The sequence below is a fragment of the Lethenteron reissneri genome, chromosome 23, assembly GCF_015708825.2.
Source record: "Lethenteron reissneri isolate LAM-NWPU_2019-01 chromosome 23, ASM1570882v1, whole genome shotgun sequence".
In the NCBI taxonomy this organism is placed as follows: domain Eukaryota; kingdom Metazoa; phylum Chordata; class Hyperoartia; order Petromyzontiformes; family Petromyzontidae; genus Lethenteron; species Lethenteron reissneri.
The window spans coordinates 18,456,994-18,474,949 of record NC_083801.1 but is presented as its reverse complement, the minus strand read 5'-3'; the positions used below and the strand labels follow the sequence as shown (position 1 = coordinate 18,474,949).

General features: G+C 42.2%; 1 protein-coding gene across 1 annotated transcript in view; it reads left to right on the top strand.

Moving 5' to 3' along the window:
* The window catches only part of LOC133346151 (DNA-binding protein SATB2-like), a 59,394-nt gene extending 41,716 nt beyond the window's left edge, over window positions 1–17,678 (top strand). The window contains 3 exon segments of the mRNA XM_061557600.1: window positions 7,201–7,482; window positions 11,661–11,699; window positions 12,684–17,678. Coding sequence (XP_061413584.1) covers window positions 7,201–7,482; window positions 11,661–11,699; window positions 12,684–13,340 — 978 coding nt within the window. The 3' untranslated portion in view covers window positions 13,341–17,678.
* The last annotated feature ends 278 nt before the right edge of the window (window positions 17,679–17,956 follow it).

Sequence of the window (17,956 nt, the reverse complement as noted above, 5' to 3'; positions counted from 1 at the left end):
TAATTTGGGATGCTGTTTGTGTTGTGTACACACGACTGGGTTACCAAGTGTATGATATATACTGGTTTATCAAAGGACAGGTTTACGTTTGAGCGTGGAATCGGCTGTCTGTTACTGATCAGTCAGGCTCCCCGAATCTGTCTTGTGAGCGGTAATTGGTGTCGATTGCACAAAACCTTAGTCTTCCTATTCAAGACAGTAACATCGTAGTGCTTTGCAACAGAGGTCGCAACCGGGTACCCGATACCCGTACCCTACCCGATACCCGGCTACCCGTACCCGGCCGGGTACGGGTACCCGTTTGCGACCCTGGTGCGGCCGGGTACGGGTAGACCGTGAGTCACTGGTGAGTAACTGTTTGTCACTCATTTCCCAACGTCTTGTCTCTTCTCAATTCAAGTTCCTAGAATCAACCCACCTGCGCCTGCAACATGGCTTCATCCCGGAGGTTGCAATCAGGTACCCGATACCCGTACCCTACCCGATACCTGGCTACCCGTACCCGGCCGGGTACGGGTACCCGTTTGTGACCCTGGTGCGGCCGGGTACGGGTAGACCGTGAGTCACTGGTGAGTAACTGTTTGTCAATCATTTCCCAACGTCTTGTCTCATCTCAATTCAAGTTCCTAGAATCAACCCACCTGCACCTGCAACATGGCTTCATCCCAGAGGTTGCAATCAGGTACCCGATACCCGTACCCTACCCGTACCCGGCCGGGTACGGGTAGGGTACGGGTACGGCCGGGTACGGGTACGGGTACCCGTTTGCGACCCTGGTGCGGCCGGGTACGGGTAAGGAATCAAAACCCGTTTGCGACCTCTGCTTTGCAACAAAATGGCATTCATTCACTTTTTGGTAGACCATAATCTAGGCACTGAACACGAGGGGCGTGGTGGCACAGGAGTTCGCTCAGTGCGCTATGACCCCGGCGACCTGGTGAGATTCCCGGCCACGGCTAACATCAATCACGAGTTTATATCTGAACAGGTCCTGGGCTCCCCCTTCAACAGCTCACACCAATCAGCGCGGTGCAGTATGGTCAAATCGACCTCCCACAATTGACACTGGATTGAGGAAGGATTGTGAATTATTCCAATGTGTATTTATTTACACGAGAGAAAAAAAACACCGTTCATTAATAGACAAGTTCAAACACGACGTTTATATGTAAATGCATCGAGATGTAAGCTGCAACGATTATATGAATTGGGTCAAAGCGTGGACGAGAGGCATCGTTGTTTGTGTATTTATGTTCAATGCCAGTAACATGCCCCTTGTGGTAGGGTGGTTATTCGAAACGGCAAGTAATATTCCATATGTTCTACGATTGTATTTCAAATGAAAGTTGGTACATATTCCAACTGATAAAAAACGGCAAATAACATTTTTATCATGTTAGCAGTGGAGAAAAAATAGCCGCTGGCTTTAATAAACCATTTAGCGCAGTTGACATTACTGTAATTTGCGTTTTGTAGCCATGTGGTTGATGTGGGTGGAACGTAATAATACATTTTTACCCTGTAATATAATTGTTGTAGCCATTAGCTTGATTTGGCAATCTCTCTAAGACCCTGTAAGTAGAGGTATAGAAGCATTAAATCACAGAATGAAGCAAAGGACACGGTAGGAGTGAATTTAGTTGAAAGGACGTGAAGATTCGAAAGAAAAGTATTTTATAAAGTGTGCAATGTGTGTGAAATTATGCACTATAAAACAAGAAACTGTGTAAATTAGTGAGACAGCATTTAAATATAACAAGTTAGTTTGTGTCTACTAAGGTCTTTGGCAAACTGCTGATGTTTTTATATCATATGCAGACCACTTTTGCGACACACATAGAACCATTATGACAATCATCATTATTAGTGCTTCGACAATACATCCATTATATGTAAGCATCATAATACAATATATACAACTGGCTATTAATGCTTTTGAGAGCGACTTCATTTAAAATTAAGTGTAAAACTAAGAAAATCACCATCCGCTTGTTATATTAACTTTGCGGCGGATGTTGTCTTCTTTCGAATAAACGTAGGAATCATTGGACGGTGTCTTTCGGAAACGCTCGGCCTTGTGGGAGAAGTAGTTTACCGTGGAACATTCGACGGGGTTAATTGGCTGGCAGACAGTGTTCTCATTTAGGGCACGGAGCCCAGGGCAGGCTCACGCCGTGACCGGCAAGGCCGATGGACGATTAAAACTCCAACGTTTAATAACCGTATTTATTGCACACCATCAATTTTCACAACCGCCAGCGATGATCGCGTACATCTAAGAGCTACGCAGTCAGCAATGTCCCACACGCTTCTCTTTGCGGTGTCTGTTACAGGGCGATATTTGGTTACGAGTATCTGTAGGAAGAGCACGTACTGTGCCTATGTAGCGTGGCAAATTTCCGTCAAGACTTACACATGACGAGATAACGTTACGTTGATTCATCACAGTTAAGACGGTTCAACGAAACTCCGTTGCTACTTTACTGCTCTCGGTGAGAAGCAAACGATCCGAGTTTAGGCACCTTAAATAAATATACTTCAATAATTGTTTTGGTTTGCACCATCGTGATGCCAAATTGATGAAAGTTGGTCATACGCAACACAAAATAATCATTAGCGTAATTGGGGAGAATATAAGTTAACAAAATAGATGAGCAAATAATGTCTCCCCCCGACGTCTGTCTCTCCACATGAACTAATAAAATAGCTTTGTCATAGCAATGTAGAAAATAAAAAGAACACTCTACTCCTTAGACAATTGAAGATTGATTCGAATTTTATTTTCCTGTATAGTTTCAGCTCAACTGCCCTTTATTTCAACATTTCTAGATATTTAGATGTTTGGTGTGGTTTCCATAAATTATACAGCAAAGCCGAAATGCACATATAACAACGCCCATATGTACAACACGTGAACCTATTGATATAATATTACAGTGATAATGTGTTCTGTGTTATAACCGTGCTATGATAACGACAAGTTTACACATGTGCTCTTCTTCTATTAGATGGTAAGTTTAGGCTTAGACAGAAAAGAATAAACCTTTCACTTACTCACCCAGCATAGCTCACTCAACATTGAGGCTGACGGACCACTCAGAAATGTGTTATGAAGTCCACCGTGTGGTAGACAGACAGTGGAATAGCTATCGAGTGTGCAAGCTGTGCTACTGCACCATAGCCCACAGGACCAGAAGTCAGAAGGGTCAAGGTTTCAAGGACGCCATGGTGGCGAGATGTTAATTACCTCACCTGGTATACAGGAGGTTGTGGATTCTAATCCCAGCCCTGACAACTCTATATTTAGAGTTTGCATGTTTTCTCTTCCCGTGGTTTCGTGGATTTTTTTCTCCGAGCCCTCCGATTTTCCATATACATTTCTAAACATGTGTTTATAATATTTGTTGCCATAAATGTACACGTCAAAAACCATTTCGTTCAGCTATCATTTGTGGTCAGGTCACGTGTGAAAAAGGGCTACATAACTCAGTGGGCCTTACCTATTAAAACAAAAAAAAAGTTACAAAAAATGTTGTGGCTACAAAGAGGGTGGAAATTGGACAGGGGGGGGGGGGTATTTCCGAAGACCAGGGCCCATGGTGAACACACCTTGCCACTAGTGGAAGGAACACATTTGATAGATACATTTTTGTAAAGTATTTTAGCATTCCCTGTTTGACAAAACCAGGTGATGTAACCCTTGCTAAAAGAGCGTCAACGGCGGGCCAGGTCAGAGCTTATTCTGAGTCATCCGATTTTGACAAGACAGGACTCACTTTGTCAGTTCCACCCACTAACTCTGCTCATCAAGCTTAATAATAATTCCAATCACTTAAAAAATAAATATAAAATTATCTGTACCATCATTATCGTCGTTTTGAATGTGAAGATTGTTCCATGCATCTCCATAAAGCTCATTTCAAGAGAGGTCTCATGCCCTTTGTACTGGGATGTTTATAGTAATTACTAATTATAGTAATTTTGCCATATAAATTTGGCTACAACACTGGCAGACAATGGCCTACTGATATGAATATCATCAAAAACCCTTTTATGTCTTAGAGTTATTAGATTGAATGTCCTCCCCAGAGGACCAGTATTATTTTTTGATAACAGTCTTTGCACATATTATTTTGGGGCTGACACCAGTGGCTCAGTTGGTGAACCTCAGATGCAGAGGTATTAAAATTATATTTCTCGTAAGCATGTAGCGATTCGTCCACACATGATTGTTTCAATGAATAGTATGTATTCAGGGTAACGATTCCATTCGACAATTATACTCTTCTATAAAGTGGTGAATATAGCGGCCTCTAGTGGTAGTAGGGGCAAAGTGAACTAATTACATACAACATACACTGTGCAAATCGAAAAACCCCGATTCCTGTACTCGTGATATGACGCACGTATCATGAGCTCCAGCCGGTATCGACCAATCGATACATCATATCATCAATAATTTATAGGACACGTGGAGTTGTCACTCCAGGAACTGTAGCGTTCATCATAAGAACAATCTGCCATTATCTACTGTTAGGTAATTTTAAATAAAGTCTCGTAACAAATTACCTTTGACAGCTCTTTGTTGATCAACCACTGAACGGAGACTTTAAATTGGTGAAGAGGACAGAGAGGGGCAAAACCGGTTCAGATTTCACTTGCTACTTATGCTCGCTCTGGCCAGGAATCAAACTCAGGTCAGCGGGTTCATAGTGCTTTGCACAGATTACTGCTCCCACAACGTTATATTAATTATGCATGAACAAGATTAATAAAGGCCTACAAACCACATTTTAGGCACCTGGAATAGGCGAGTACACTTTAGATATTTAACTACCTCTTACAACACAAAAAAACTATCCTTCAAAATTACAAAATGGGCACAGATGTGCAGATTTTTTACTTGAATTTAACAGATTATAGTGCAGCTAGCTCGATTTACAGTACTTGGTTTATACTTACTCAGATCTTCTAATAAAAAAACACTTAAGTTACGAGGGACTACAGGTCATCTCGTTATAAAGATTATGGCTGTCAACAGGGTTGTAGCAAGAGCACATCACAGCCCTTTACAATCAAGTGAACTGTATGACAGGATTTCATTAGGGTTCTTTATCCTGTATTTAACCAGGCATAGTCCAATATAGGTATTTTTTTGTAAGACTTATCCGTGTAAACATTTATTCATATTTAGTCGGTGTTTTTTTCCCTGTAAGTTTGTGATACGGGCTACAGCACCAACGCAGGCGGCTTGCCTCTACAAATATCATCAACATCGTCGTTACCATGATCCCATCTTGTGTATCTGGTACGCTCTGACTGTGTGAAAGTCGCATGTAAAAAAGCATTCGCTCAATAAAATCAATCATCGTATCATCTTTCATTTATCCACAGCTGGATGAAGCCCTCCCTGTTACTAAAGCCATTCCTCATGGACCTGTGATCCTAAAATCCATCTCTCATGCATGAGCTGATCTCAGGTTACTCATCTTGTCCATTGGTCATTATCTCTTTGAACAGATGTCTTGTTCAAGCTCACTTGTATGACTCGTCAACACTGCCTCTGCATTGTGTTAGTTTCCGAATAAACACAAATGTAACAAAAACGCCTAAGTAATGTTTTTGTACTTAGCAAAACCTGTTTTGCTGCACCTGCATATTTGAATACATTTATTGCACTGCGTGTTAAAAGAATCCAATGAATCGTCGTCATCAGCAGTGACAATTTTTGATTCTATTTGTGTCTTCATGGCTTTACAATGCGGCAATTTGAGGTGCGCGTATTTGTACCGCGGAACCCGATATGTCATCTGACCGGTTGGGAAGACACTCAATCAAGCATCTCAGTGGGAGGTGGTGAAGTGGTCTGACGCATATTTGTCAAGAGATAAATAATAATCTGATTAAAGCCCGTGTATTGTATTCGTGGCACCATATTGCAAGCCATAAGTATGCGCCATTTGCAGGTGCATATTCAGCAACTATGTTCAAGAGTTATATATTACAAAACATTATAATACTCGATCATATTCACCTCTTTGAACAAAATTACTGTTATTATAAAAACAAACTTCCCATTAGTAACGCTAATTATACTGTACAGTATATAGATATTATGCAGAGACCAAGCAAGATATTATTTATGGACCAGTTAATGTTCAGTTAATATTCAGTGCACCATGTCTGGTTAATTTGCATTGTGAGGTCAACCATGGGTGATAATCGTTTAAGTACCCCACATGTATTTATCGATAATTTATAGGGTAAGGATTTGAGGTTAGTTTGGTGCTATTTTGGTGAGTTTTTGGTTATAGATTGGTGAAACTGTAAACCATTCAAATGATACCTTTCGCACTGGCTGAAGTGCATTTTTCCAACACGGCATACAGTATTTACCACAAACAGGTTTTGTAAAGGAACTCTTCTTCTGTTTGTGATCTGTTTACCGATTGCAAATCCACACAGACAGCCTTTGGCTTCACCCATGCAGTGCGTGTCAATTTGGCAGCAGTCGATGTTATGTCGCCCGGCTGTAGGAATGGAAATTGCAGGACACTGCGCCGCCGCAGTGGATGTGAGGCGTGCAGTGGGGGTTTCCACCTGTCCTGGTTCTCGTAGAATTGTCCTATTGTTGTGGTACCTTAAATAAGATTTTAATTCGCTTGTAAGCACTGACGTGTTTTGCTTGGAGTTTTTAAATTTGATATTTGTGTCTTTTAAAAAATTCCAATGTGATTCTCGTCGCAAATTATAATTTGATGTCATTTTGTGGCTTTGGGGGCCTCTTGCTTCGTGCCGTTGTATGTATGTACATGTTGAACTTCTTTTGCACCGTACGTAGCCAACCGTGCTAATCACAGCTGCGGGAAAACGCTGTTCAGCGCTTTGCCGTGCCATTTGCATCACTTACGCTGGATAAAAGTAAACTGTTATCGTTCGCTCTCCTGCAAAATCTGTCTGCGGGAACGTTTTTTTGTCAGTTGCGTAACAATCCGCCACTCAGGGCAATTGATATTTACTCTCAAAATTGCAAGATATTCTTCTTCTCCTTCCCATGATACATCCCAGTAATTTTTGTCTTGTTTTTGTTGTTGCACCTCAACCTTGCACCTTGCAACCACCCTCGTCTCCCCGGAGGTGCCCTCTTAACGCTTGTGCGCGTCTTCGCTCCCCTACCACCACCACCCACCCTCTCACCAGGGCTGGCTGTGCGAGCTGCTGCGCTGGAAGGAGACGCCCTCGCCCGAGAACCGCACCCTGTGGGAGAACCTGGCCACCATCCGCCGCTTCCTGAGCCTGCCCCAGAGCGAGCGAGATGCCATCTACGAGGAGGAGGCCGGCGCGCACCACCACCCACCCACGCTGCTGCAGCAGCAGCAGCAGCCGCCGCCGCCGGCAGCGGCGGCGTCGCACGCCGCTCACTTGACGCACGCCGCCATGGCCACGCAGCCCTGCCTGCTGCCTCACCCCGACGTACTGCCGGTGATTTACCTGTTGCCCCCCCCCCCCACCCACCCACTACCACTGCCAGCCCCCACCACCACCAGCCTCCTACCAGCTCAGCCCCCCCTCCACCAGCCCAGCCTCCCCCCTCTCACCAACGCCCCCGCCGCCCAAGCCTCCACCCACACTCCACCTTCCCCCTCTGTGTGTCTGTCTGTCTGTGTGTCTGTCTGTGTGTGTGTGTGTGGTGACGTCACCGCCACTTAGTGGCGAATGGCGGTTGTTGTTGTTGTTGTTGTGTGTATGTCTGTGTGTGTGTCTGTGTGTCTGTGTGTGTGTGTCTGTATGTGTGTGTGTCTGTGTGTGTCTGTGTGTCTGTGTATGTGTCTGTGTGTGTCTGTGTGTCTGTGTGTGTGACTTCATTCTTATTCTCTCAGACTTCATTCATAATACTCTTAGGTTATTTCGGTAAAGTCACGTAGGTAAAAAATAAAATAAAAAATAAAAGTAATAGAAATAAAATAAAAAATCACGACGTTTCGGAGGCAACACAAGTCTCCGTCATCAGGTGGGACCGTCACAGCTAAATTTACTGTATCAAGTGAGGAAAAATCCAAGAGACCAGCTCTTAAATACACATCCCCCTTAACTTGTAACCTAAGAGTATGAATCCTTGCAAGTCACGAAAGCTTCAAATCTAGAATTCATTCATAATCTCCCTTCAGACTTCATTCTTATTCGATGACTTTATTCGCATTCTTCATGATTCCATTTGTACTATCACGACGACTTATATCTTAATCTCTGCCTTCATTCCTCGAGCCTTGCGACGTCATTATTATCGTCTCCAACTTCATTCTTCTGTCCTTGTGTGTGACTTCGTTCTTGCTCTCTGTCATTTGCTCAAGCATCCCCCTCTCCCCCTCCCCTTGGGAGCCTCACCCAGAGCCGGTGTGTTTATTCCTCGAGCTTGTGCTTTCACCCCATCGGGGTTTTGTCAGCTGTAGCAGAGTGCATTCATTTGTCCTCAAGAAATAATGATAGTTTTATTGTCATTGTGTATGTGATTTAGACAACATTAATGTAATGCTGCAGTCATTTAAGATATAACATACAAACCGCACCACCAACTCCATATATCTTTTTTTTGTATTGGTGTATGCATCGACCTAACATGCATTTCTAATTGCATTTAATTTTATTCGTGAGGCAAATTTATCACTTACTCACATCATTTGTATTTTCATATAATTCCCATCAAAATATACTGTAAGCCAGCAGTGATTTGAATCTCGTGATACAGTCCAACCAAATTCTCACCACTTGAACATCTAACCTTTATCATTCCCAGTGCGAACATTGAGCCATCCCTATCTCCGCATGCTGTTGATTTGCACGTTTTAACTTTTAAGCAGTAAATCATCTCCTTTATCAATCACTGGCATCATCGTCATAATGAAACCGTGCAATTCTTTCCCCTAGCCCCTTGCAAGCTCAGGGACCATCTGCAGTCATCAACAAATCATTTGTTATTGCCGTGATAATGTTAGACTGCCAAGCTGCTGCCATCATCAGCATCAGCTTTTCCTCTCCCGGATCACGCCAATAAGCCACTGCACATAGGCAAGCACGACCAGGTAGCCAACCGGTTTCAGCTTCATTGCCTCACTGGTCAGTGCTCAACACCGTCACCTCTGACCTTAGGATCTGCATCCAGATAATATTCAAGACACCCTGAATCCGAATACAAGAGGCCGAGTTTTGTTTGCACGTTGATCACAACCACCGTTCTGCTGTAGCTCACTTTGCCTATTTTCTCCTCGTTCATAGAACCTTACTCAAATCAAGAAAACCTTTCAAACTCTTATCTCTTACGACTTTAAAAAGTGCTGTTTGGTGCAAGCCCCACTTGGTGCTGTGGGCTTTTATGTCTGTGATCGGCAACCATGGTTTAAAACAGATGTGTTTAGAAAATTATTCGATAGACAAAACATTCTCGTGCTAGTTTGTCATTATTTTATTTGTAGTAATGATAAGTGGAAATATTCTTTACATTATTGTGCACATTATATAGGAAAATATTTTTTTCAGGATGCACAGCTGTGTGTGGTGCCTGTCATCGACAGTATAGATAAATTATAAAGCTTGGAAAAGCCATATTTACTTTTTCTTAACCATTATATTTGTTAATATATTTCATGCAGTGTCAATTTAAAAAAAAATAAGGTGCACATTCAGTATGCCAGTTGTGTCCCTCCCAAAATTTCCAGAATACTAAGTAACACATTTATTTAAATAACTCCAACAACTTACGGACACCACTTGGAAACACAAGAGTGTATGCTCATATATCTCTCGGGATCGAAATGGTTCGAACAACGGATTGCTTGTGGGACATGTAATTTGATCAATGGAAATCAGACGTACCAATGAGCCTAGAGAGTAAAGTTTTCAATCGGTGCATATTACCCGCCATAACGTACACAACTAAACAACATGGACACCGAAAAAATGATCTGGAACAAAGCTTAAAAGCAAGCAACAATAAGCACAGAGACGTTCTTGCTTGGAATTACATTGGGAGATAAACCACAGATCAGGTGGGGTGGGGAGCAAACTAGAGACACCATATTAATAACACTGGTCAACAAAAAATAAACGTTTTTTTCTGGCCTGGACTTTTGCAGCTGTTTTAGACTAATTTCAGGGTGCTGATTCCAAATCTGATCTCAGATTTGCTCTATCACATCTCATTTTTATGCTATCGGCATACCCCATTTTCATTGATTTTACCCGAAATTAACTCTGTCACTTATGATTGCAAGTTGTTGCGAGTCAGTGACTGCTTTAGTGTTAAAATATGGTGCTGTATTTTTAGGATAGTGTGTTTATAATATCATTTTATGTAGATATCCACATTTATTTAATATTTTTCTTCAGCAGTTTTTATTGAAAATGCACTATTTGATATCTCAAAAACCTGATGTGATAGACAAATACTGATGCCAGATTTGGAATCAGCACCCCAAAATTACCTTAAAACCGTTGGAATACCTTATGCCAGAAAAGGTGTGTTGACCAGTGTAATTGCCTTGGACAGGACACACCTTACTGGGAGCAATCATGGCTGGTAATAAAGTGGCAGCCGAAGGGGAGAACGCACCCGAGGTGATGAGATGTGGTGCTGAGATCGGCTCGTGTGCAGGAGGAAAGCAGACGCATTGTGGAAATCGCAAGATCATGTTCAATAAATGGTGACGAGATGGGGAGCATATAGATAACGGCTGACGATGCTGACAATGACTTGGTGTCGGTGTTTCTAATTGAGAACATAAAGCTAGTCCACAACGTTATGGGGTTTTTTTTTACACTCGCGGTAACAGAAATGAGAGATAAAGATCAGATAAAAAGCATTTAACAATCTGGTTTTCGCATACATCATGGTATTTTAATATTTTGTATGAATTTATCTTAAAATTAACAATGCAAAAAAGGTGTTTTACGATAAACGCTATAAATGGAAACACACGGACATTAACACCTTAAACTTTCCCAATTTTCTTTTTCAATCTCCATTTGTTTTCCACAAAATGAGCACATGTGTTTACAAACAGCATGACCTTCCAACTACTGTAGTTTTACAAGAGGTTTTACAAATTTATATCTTTATCTGGAAGTATTTTATTTTGTCTAAGCATAAAATTTAGAACCAAATTCATCTCCCGTTTTGCAATTAGAAAAAGTATTTAAAGACTTTGAATACAAAAAAATGCGTGAAATAATTCCCCTACATTTGGATTACACTTCATTTTCCCCTTCGCAAGTGTTTAGGAAAAAAACACATCAAATGTGTAGACCATGTCTCAATAACGTGCAATACTTATACATATATGTGTACATATAAAAACGCGCAGGGCTGACATAGCTCGTGGTATGAACCCGGCGAACCGAGTTCGATTCCCGGCCACGGTCATCGTCAGTGGCGTTATCAGAACCAGGTCCATTTCACTAACCTACGCCGACCGGCCTGGTCGAGTGTGGTCAAACAAGCCCCCACGGCCAACAGGCTGGCAAAAACCAATGAACGGCGACGGGGGAGGCCTCCATCAGCTGTGCGTTGACAAGGGTGGGATATATACGATAATAATAATTATTTATATAAACGTGTGTTGTGCTCGAAGCGTTCCTGACATCCCCCTGTTTCTGACCTTGCGTAGAGGGAGGTCTCACGATTTTGCATCTCTGGTGGTTGGAAGGTCTGTATGCTACCATATATCAACTCCTAAATTCACGTCTTCCCTCTTACTTAAAAACTTAAATCATATACTTATGGTCACGTTAAAACATTCTCGAAAGCTGATCGTAGACAGACTGCGCAAGACTCGATTACATCCATTTAGATTTTCTCTGCACTCGGTAGAGTGTTTTTTTTTGCGGCATGCATATGCAATCCTGTTTGTTTTGCAGCTGAGCGTGAAAGGGATATCTTAGTTTTATTTTACTGTGTCCATATGCTCCAATTGCTAACAAATAAGCGTTTTTTAAATGAAGGCAGAGACAAGAGTGAGCTAACCAACTGTGGTCACCTGCCTTTAAACATCTTAGCTTTCCTTATTTTCTGAGAAGAGGCAACCACCATATCAGCTGATTTGAAATTCCACTGATAGAGCTTAACCATAAACATCATCAAACACATCTTTTTGGAATGTGTAACACTTTGCATGAAATTCCCATGATAAAACGAGTGTACTCTTGTTCGTTGGTTTCTGCTCGCCTGTTAAAATAACTGAGATATAGTGCAGCCGAGAGAGGCCATGCGTTCAAGTCGCATCAACTGTGCCCATCATCTTTCTGGGGTGGGTAAAACGGGCACCGAATGGCAGAGCACAGTTGGATGTAGAAGGCAACAGTGGTCGCCCACCATGAGTGTATGGGATTCACACATAGAGTTCAGATAGTACTCACTTTATACTTTTTACAAGTAAAAATATTTTCACATCAAATATGATGGTGATAATTACATTTCTGGAAAATACGGATTTGGCATGGAATGCAACACGAATTAAAAAAAAATACATATGATGCCTAGTTAGTGACACACTCATTAGTAGCCTAAACCGAACCACTGCGAAAGCTGAAAAACAGCAGCTCCAGCAGAATAACTGTGTAATTGGTAGTATGGTAATGTCAGCGTCCGGGCTGTGGTTTCAGTGGTGTCGTGCGCTTTCCCGTGTCCTCAGCCTCCCACAAGCCAGCCGCTGGTGCTGATCCAGGGCGATCGTCTGGCCGTCGCGACCAGACCAGCGGCCTCTCCTCCCCCGCTGCCTCCGGCTCGTGACGAGGACGCGAGCAGCGGAGGAGGCGCAGGCCCGCCGTCCATCCCCAAGGCGCGCGTCCGCACACGCATCTCCGTGGAGGCCCTGGGCATCCTGCAGAGCTTCATCCAGGACGTGGGGCTCTACCCGGACCAGGAGGCAGTGCAAACGCTGTCGGCGCAACTGGACCTTCCGCGGCACACCATCCTGAAATTTTTCCAAAATCAACGCTACCAGGCGAAGCACCATCAGCGAACGATGCGGGAAGCGTTGCAGGAAGGACAGGCGGCACACGAGGCAGGCCGGCAGCAGCAGGAGCAGCACTGCGGCGAGGCAAGCGGCGCCAGCGGATGCAGGGATGAGTCCGACGGTGGGATGAGCCCAAATGCCACCGGCGAGATGATGATGGACGACTCCATGGAAGATAGCGACGAAGGAAGTGACGCGTACCATGAGGTGGACACGCACAACAATGATGACAATGAGGATGATGAGGATGAGGAGGACGAGGTAGAAGATCACCATGCCGCAAGCCCCGAAGTGGAGGCGCACAGAGAAGTAGAGCAGAGCAACTCGGAGTAGTCACGCAGTGGCTTTTAAGGCAACACTAGGAATTTATGTTTTTACATGATGGTAGACTCGTTCAAGTTAGAGTGAACAAAATACTCTGCTGATAAGTCTGCATTCCCGACATGAAGATGCATCTTCAGCTCATTTACATTTTACGAACAGCAATTGTGAATGAACTTGTATAATTGTTCACTTTAGAAGGCAGCTTGAAACATGAAGGACGGGAGGTAAGGGAGAGATGAATAGATTTAAAAGTAATATAATGTTGAAATTGATGTTGTCTGTGTTGGGTAGTCGATATATATTTAAGATTAGATTTTGCAGTCATTCATAGTAATTCTGTTTCATTATTAAAATAGCTGTGCCGCCAATTTAAGTTAATAAAATAGCTATTTTGAATTTTCAAAATCACAACTGGCAACAGTGAGTTTAAAAATCCTTTAACAATAATTCCAGTTGAAGCTAAACTTTCATTAAAGCTGGTACAATTGCAGCTTAACAGTATATATACGATGGTAAAAGATGTAACAAAATCAAAAGGGCTTTTTTTTTATTTGCTTTACTGTATTTTCTATTAAAATTCCAAAAGAGCCATGCTCACATGATTAGCAATTCGATATCGACTGCAATCTCTAAAATGCAGATGTCATTAACAGCCAGCCACACAGATCCCCTCCCGTCTGCGTAGACGAGGTTTAAAATAACAAGTCAACAATGACACGGGAGTAGCATCATTTCCTTTAATAAACGCACCATCGTTGTGAAGCTGACGTTGCAGGTGACAACCAATGCGTGTGAGCATAGAGCACATTGAGAGTCAGACAGAGATAATAATCCGGACAGGGGTCACTGAGCATGAAAAAAGGAGGGACTATTTGTACTTGGCAAAAACAATTATCAGAGTGATCTGAATTGGCTCGCTGCGTTAGTCTGAAGTCCCGAGAGATTAAAAGTGCTCAAGAGAAAGATCCACGTGTTCTGGCGCACACGCCGACTGACAAGAGATGTATCTCGTCCCTGCAGAATTAGAAACAGATTTTACAACATAAGTTTTGAACGGGGATAATGAATAATCATAAGGAATGAATCCGAGGCGAAAAAGCACCTTAAACATAATGTCAAATTGTGTTCGTTGGCATTTGGTGCTGGGTGTTATTGATGTATCTAATTAACTGAACATTATTTTTTTTTACCATCAAATTCAGGTGCATTACTTACTGTGCAGTATTACAGTGCGTAGGTGTTAGGGGTACCCCTGGATGCACATCTTGAAATTCAAATGATATTTGTTTGTAAAACGGTGGGTGAAGCCAGCGGAAAACAGTTGGTTGATGAGGACAAATAATTAGTGCTGATGTGATGGATTGATTCCCTGATAGTGGCAAACCTACGGCTGGGCCCAGCAAGCGCTCTCGAGGTGGTGATTAACAGCCGCGCGTCTAAACGGCACTTAATAAAGACTGATTCGGCTTGCCGGCCTAATCGCTGGGCATCCGTCACTCCAGCCACCATCGTTAAGTGCTCGAGCACCGCAGATGTTTACCAATGGACCGAAAGGAAGGGGGGGGGGCACGGGGGCGGGGGAAGGAACGCTCGCATGGTCAGAACGCGCACCTTAATGGCACTCGTGAACAGTTGACTTCCTTGAGTTCCAGTTTAAAGGGCAGCAATCAGCTGCTCCATTGTATACGTTACGAAGGTGTGTAATTTTGTTTAATTTGTCTTACTTAGGCTGGCTCACGTCCGAGATTTTTTTTCACGTGGAGTAACCCTTGCACACAATTCACGCGTACGCGTCCTGTATCAGCGGCATCGTGATTATTTTACGAAGCGAATGCGTTGATTTACGTAGGGCTGTTGTTCATTGTGTGTTCGGAGAGAATACGGACGGTTGACTGTGCTAATGCGTTATTGCGTCGAACGGAGCGCTTCAACGTAACCTGCCTTACTGCGGTGTGTGGCTTCAGAAGGCGGCGTGTTGGGGACCTCCTTTGTACATATAACAAGGTGACGATCGGTGGAGATGCACACCATTAAATAACTATTAAAGCTCGTGTAATTTTGCGCGATTAGAAGCTCTTAACGGGAACACTTTGAGGATATTTATAGGTGAATAAAACTTGACTGGGTAATTTGCCTTTACATTTTCAAATGGACACTGATAAATGTGCGTGTTTGCAGCCTGCCCGAAGTGTTTGTCTTTTTTTCTTGCTAGCCCACATGCCCAAAAATGATGATGAATCATGCCTAGGGAGGACAGAGATGTCTCCCAGTAACTAGTTATTATTATTATTATTTTTGTCGTCGTGCAATTTTTTTAGCACCAAAATATGTTTGGTACAATAATCACAACGAAAGCTTGCATGTATTCAGGCAATAATTCCAGAAAGAAAGAAAAAAAAAACAATATTCCGTAATTGTACGTTCCAGTAATGAGCGGGGATTTTTTTGTATGATAGAAATGTCATCAGCTTGAGATAGTTTGGTGCGAGATTTTCTGTTTGGCAACAAGACGTAAAGCTTCATGATGATTCCTCTAATTAATTCCCAGATGACACGTGCCAACATGATTAAAGCCCATGATTGAATCATATAGGTCTTATTCCAGCTGTTTCCTTTGTTTGCTAAAATTTTTTTTTCGTAAAAAAAAATAGCGATGCAAATAAACAAAATAAACTGTGTACCAAGCTAATTCTTATATATTAATTCATTATTTTGATCACACAAACTGTGTAGTGAAATAAATTATTTATCAAAACACTTTTGTTATATTTGTATTATGTGCTGTATATAGTTATATGAAGGCAATCGTGTATATTTAATATATACATGGTAGCAAGGCTTAATTTCTCTCTATATTTTACGGAATGCTGCTAGGCTGGCTTGGAGTGGGGATTATTGGTGTAAGGCACTACCACTAGACTACGAGGTATGCCTATCCATAATAATCAACATTATTATACACCATCTTCCTATAATCTTAGGAACAGGTTTTTGAAAAATATGATGCATATTAAGGTGTGATGAATGAGGCTGGGTGTCAAAATATTTGTCGGGATGGCGTTTAAGCTGAAATTAAGCGCTGCACAGAAGAATACACACACACACATGCACCGATTCACGTGTGCTGTGAAATATGTCCACGGTGGTTTGGCACAATGCACTGCATCCCAGTCCATGGTCTCCACAGCAATGACTTGTCCGAGGAAACCGCTATTCGTAGCCGATGTTGCCCTCCGTTAGGTTAGCTCCAGCTAAAATGAACACTGACTGCAATGATGTGTCAACAGATGTTCTCTAAAACAAACGCTCACCCCCATTATCTTTGTATGTCTATGTGCGGGGCATCTGTTTTTGTTGTTGTTGTTGTTTGATGGGCATTAATAAATGCTGACTCGGTCATCGTACTTGCAGGTAGTTTAACCAAGGTAACATGGGAATCGCGTTTACCTATGAGAGAATTTGTGTCCATGTCGATGCATCATTCGCGTTGCTTACCCTTCTAAAAGGGTCCCTTGTTCTTTGGGTTGTGACAGAAGCTTAATGGTCAACTCTTGATAAAGTAGTCATTGGGTTCTCAAATTTCAATATCGTGTTGAGTTTAAAACTCGGACAACTTTAAATTTTGACTTAAAACTTTCGTGACTGCAGGAATTCATATTCTTTGGTTCTTTCGGTAAAGACACGTAGATAGAAAAATAATGATCAAAAAATAAAGTAAATAAAAAAAATTATGTAGACTGTAGCCTGTCGCCTACAGTGTACATGAGTGTTTTATTTTTCTTGTATTTTTATTATTTTTATTCACTTTATTCTTTTTTTTATCTACGTGACTTTACCGAAAGAACCAAAGAACATCGATCGACTTTAATTCACTTAATGGCAAATGTGCCAACCACCAAAGTGACGTGTGTGTTCCCCAATTTGGATTAAATTGGGTGGTTGGTAGGTGCAAGTATGAATCACTCCAGTCTGAAAAATACACAGGCACCTCTGTTGACTCCATCACAGAACCTTCTCCACCCTTGGAGTTTTTCAGAACTCTCAGGTTGTACCACAGATGACTTGACAATGTTGTCAATAATGTTGAACAGCAGTTGCGTGTATTTTGTATGTGAAAGACAGCCAAAACATTTCGGGAATGTTAATGATTTGCTTGGCTGTTTTTTGCAGGCGAATTTTTGAAGACCCCATCTTCATGTTTTACTCATAAAATACAAACTGATCGTATAGATAACTTTGATAAAATATTACATGTTAGTCTGTCAATGCTTTTATTATTTTACAATGTCATTGTTGAAACGTGTTTACTGTACCGTCCCGTGCGTGCGTGACTTAACGAGGAAGATACACGTGATGTCGAACAGGCCTGGCTGATAAATGTATGCAGTGTATGTATATTGTGTGTGTGTATTAACACACTGCATGTGAGGTATGTTTGGTGGAGCGGTGGGACAGTGGTTAGCGTAATGCGCGATGAATCTGTCGACCCGAGTTTGATTGCCAGCCAAGGCAAACATCAGGGGTGAATGGATATCTGAACCAGTCCTGGTCCAATCTCCCCTTGACCAATCCACACCGGCCAGCGTAATTAAATATGGTTCAAACAATTTCCAAGACTAACACAG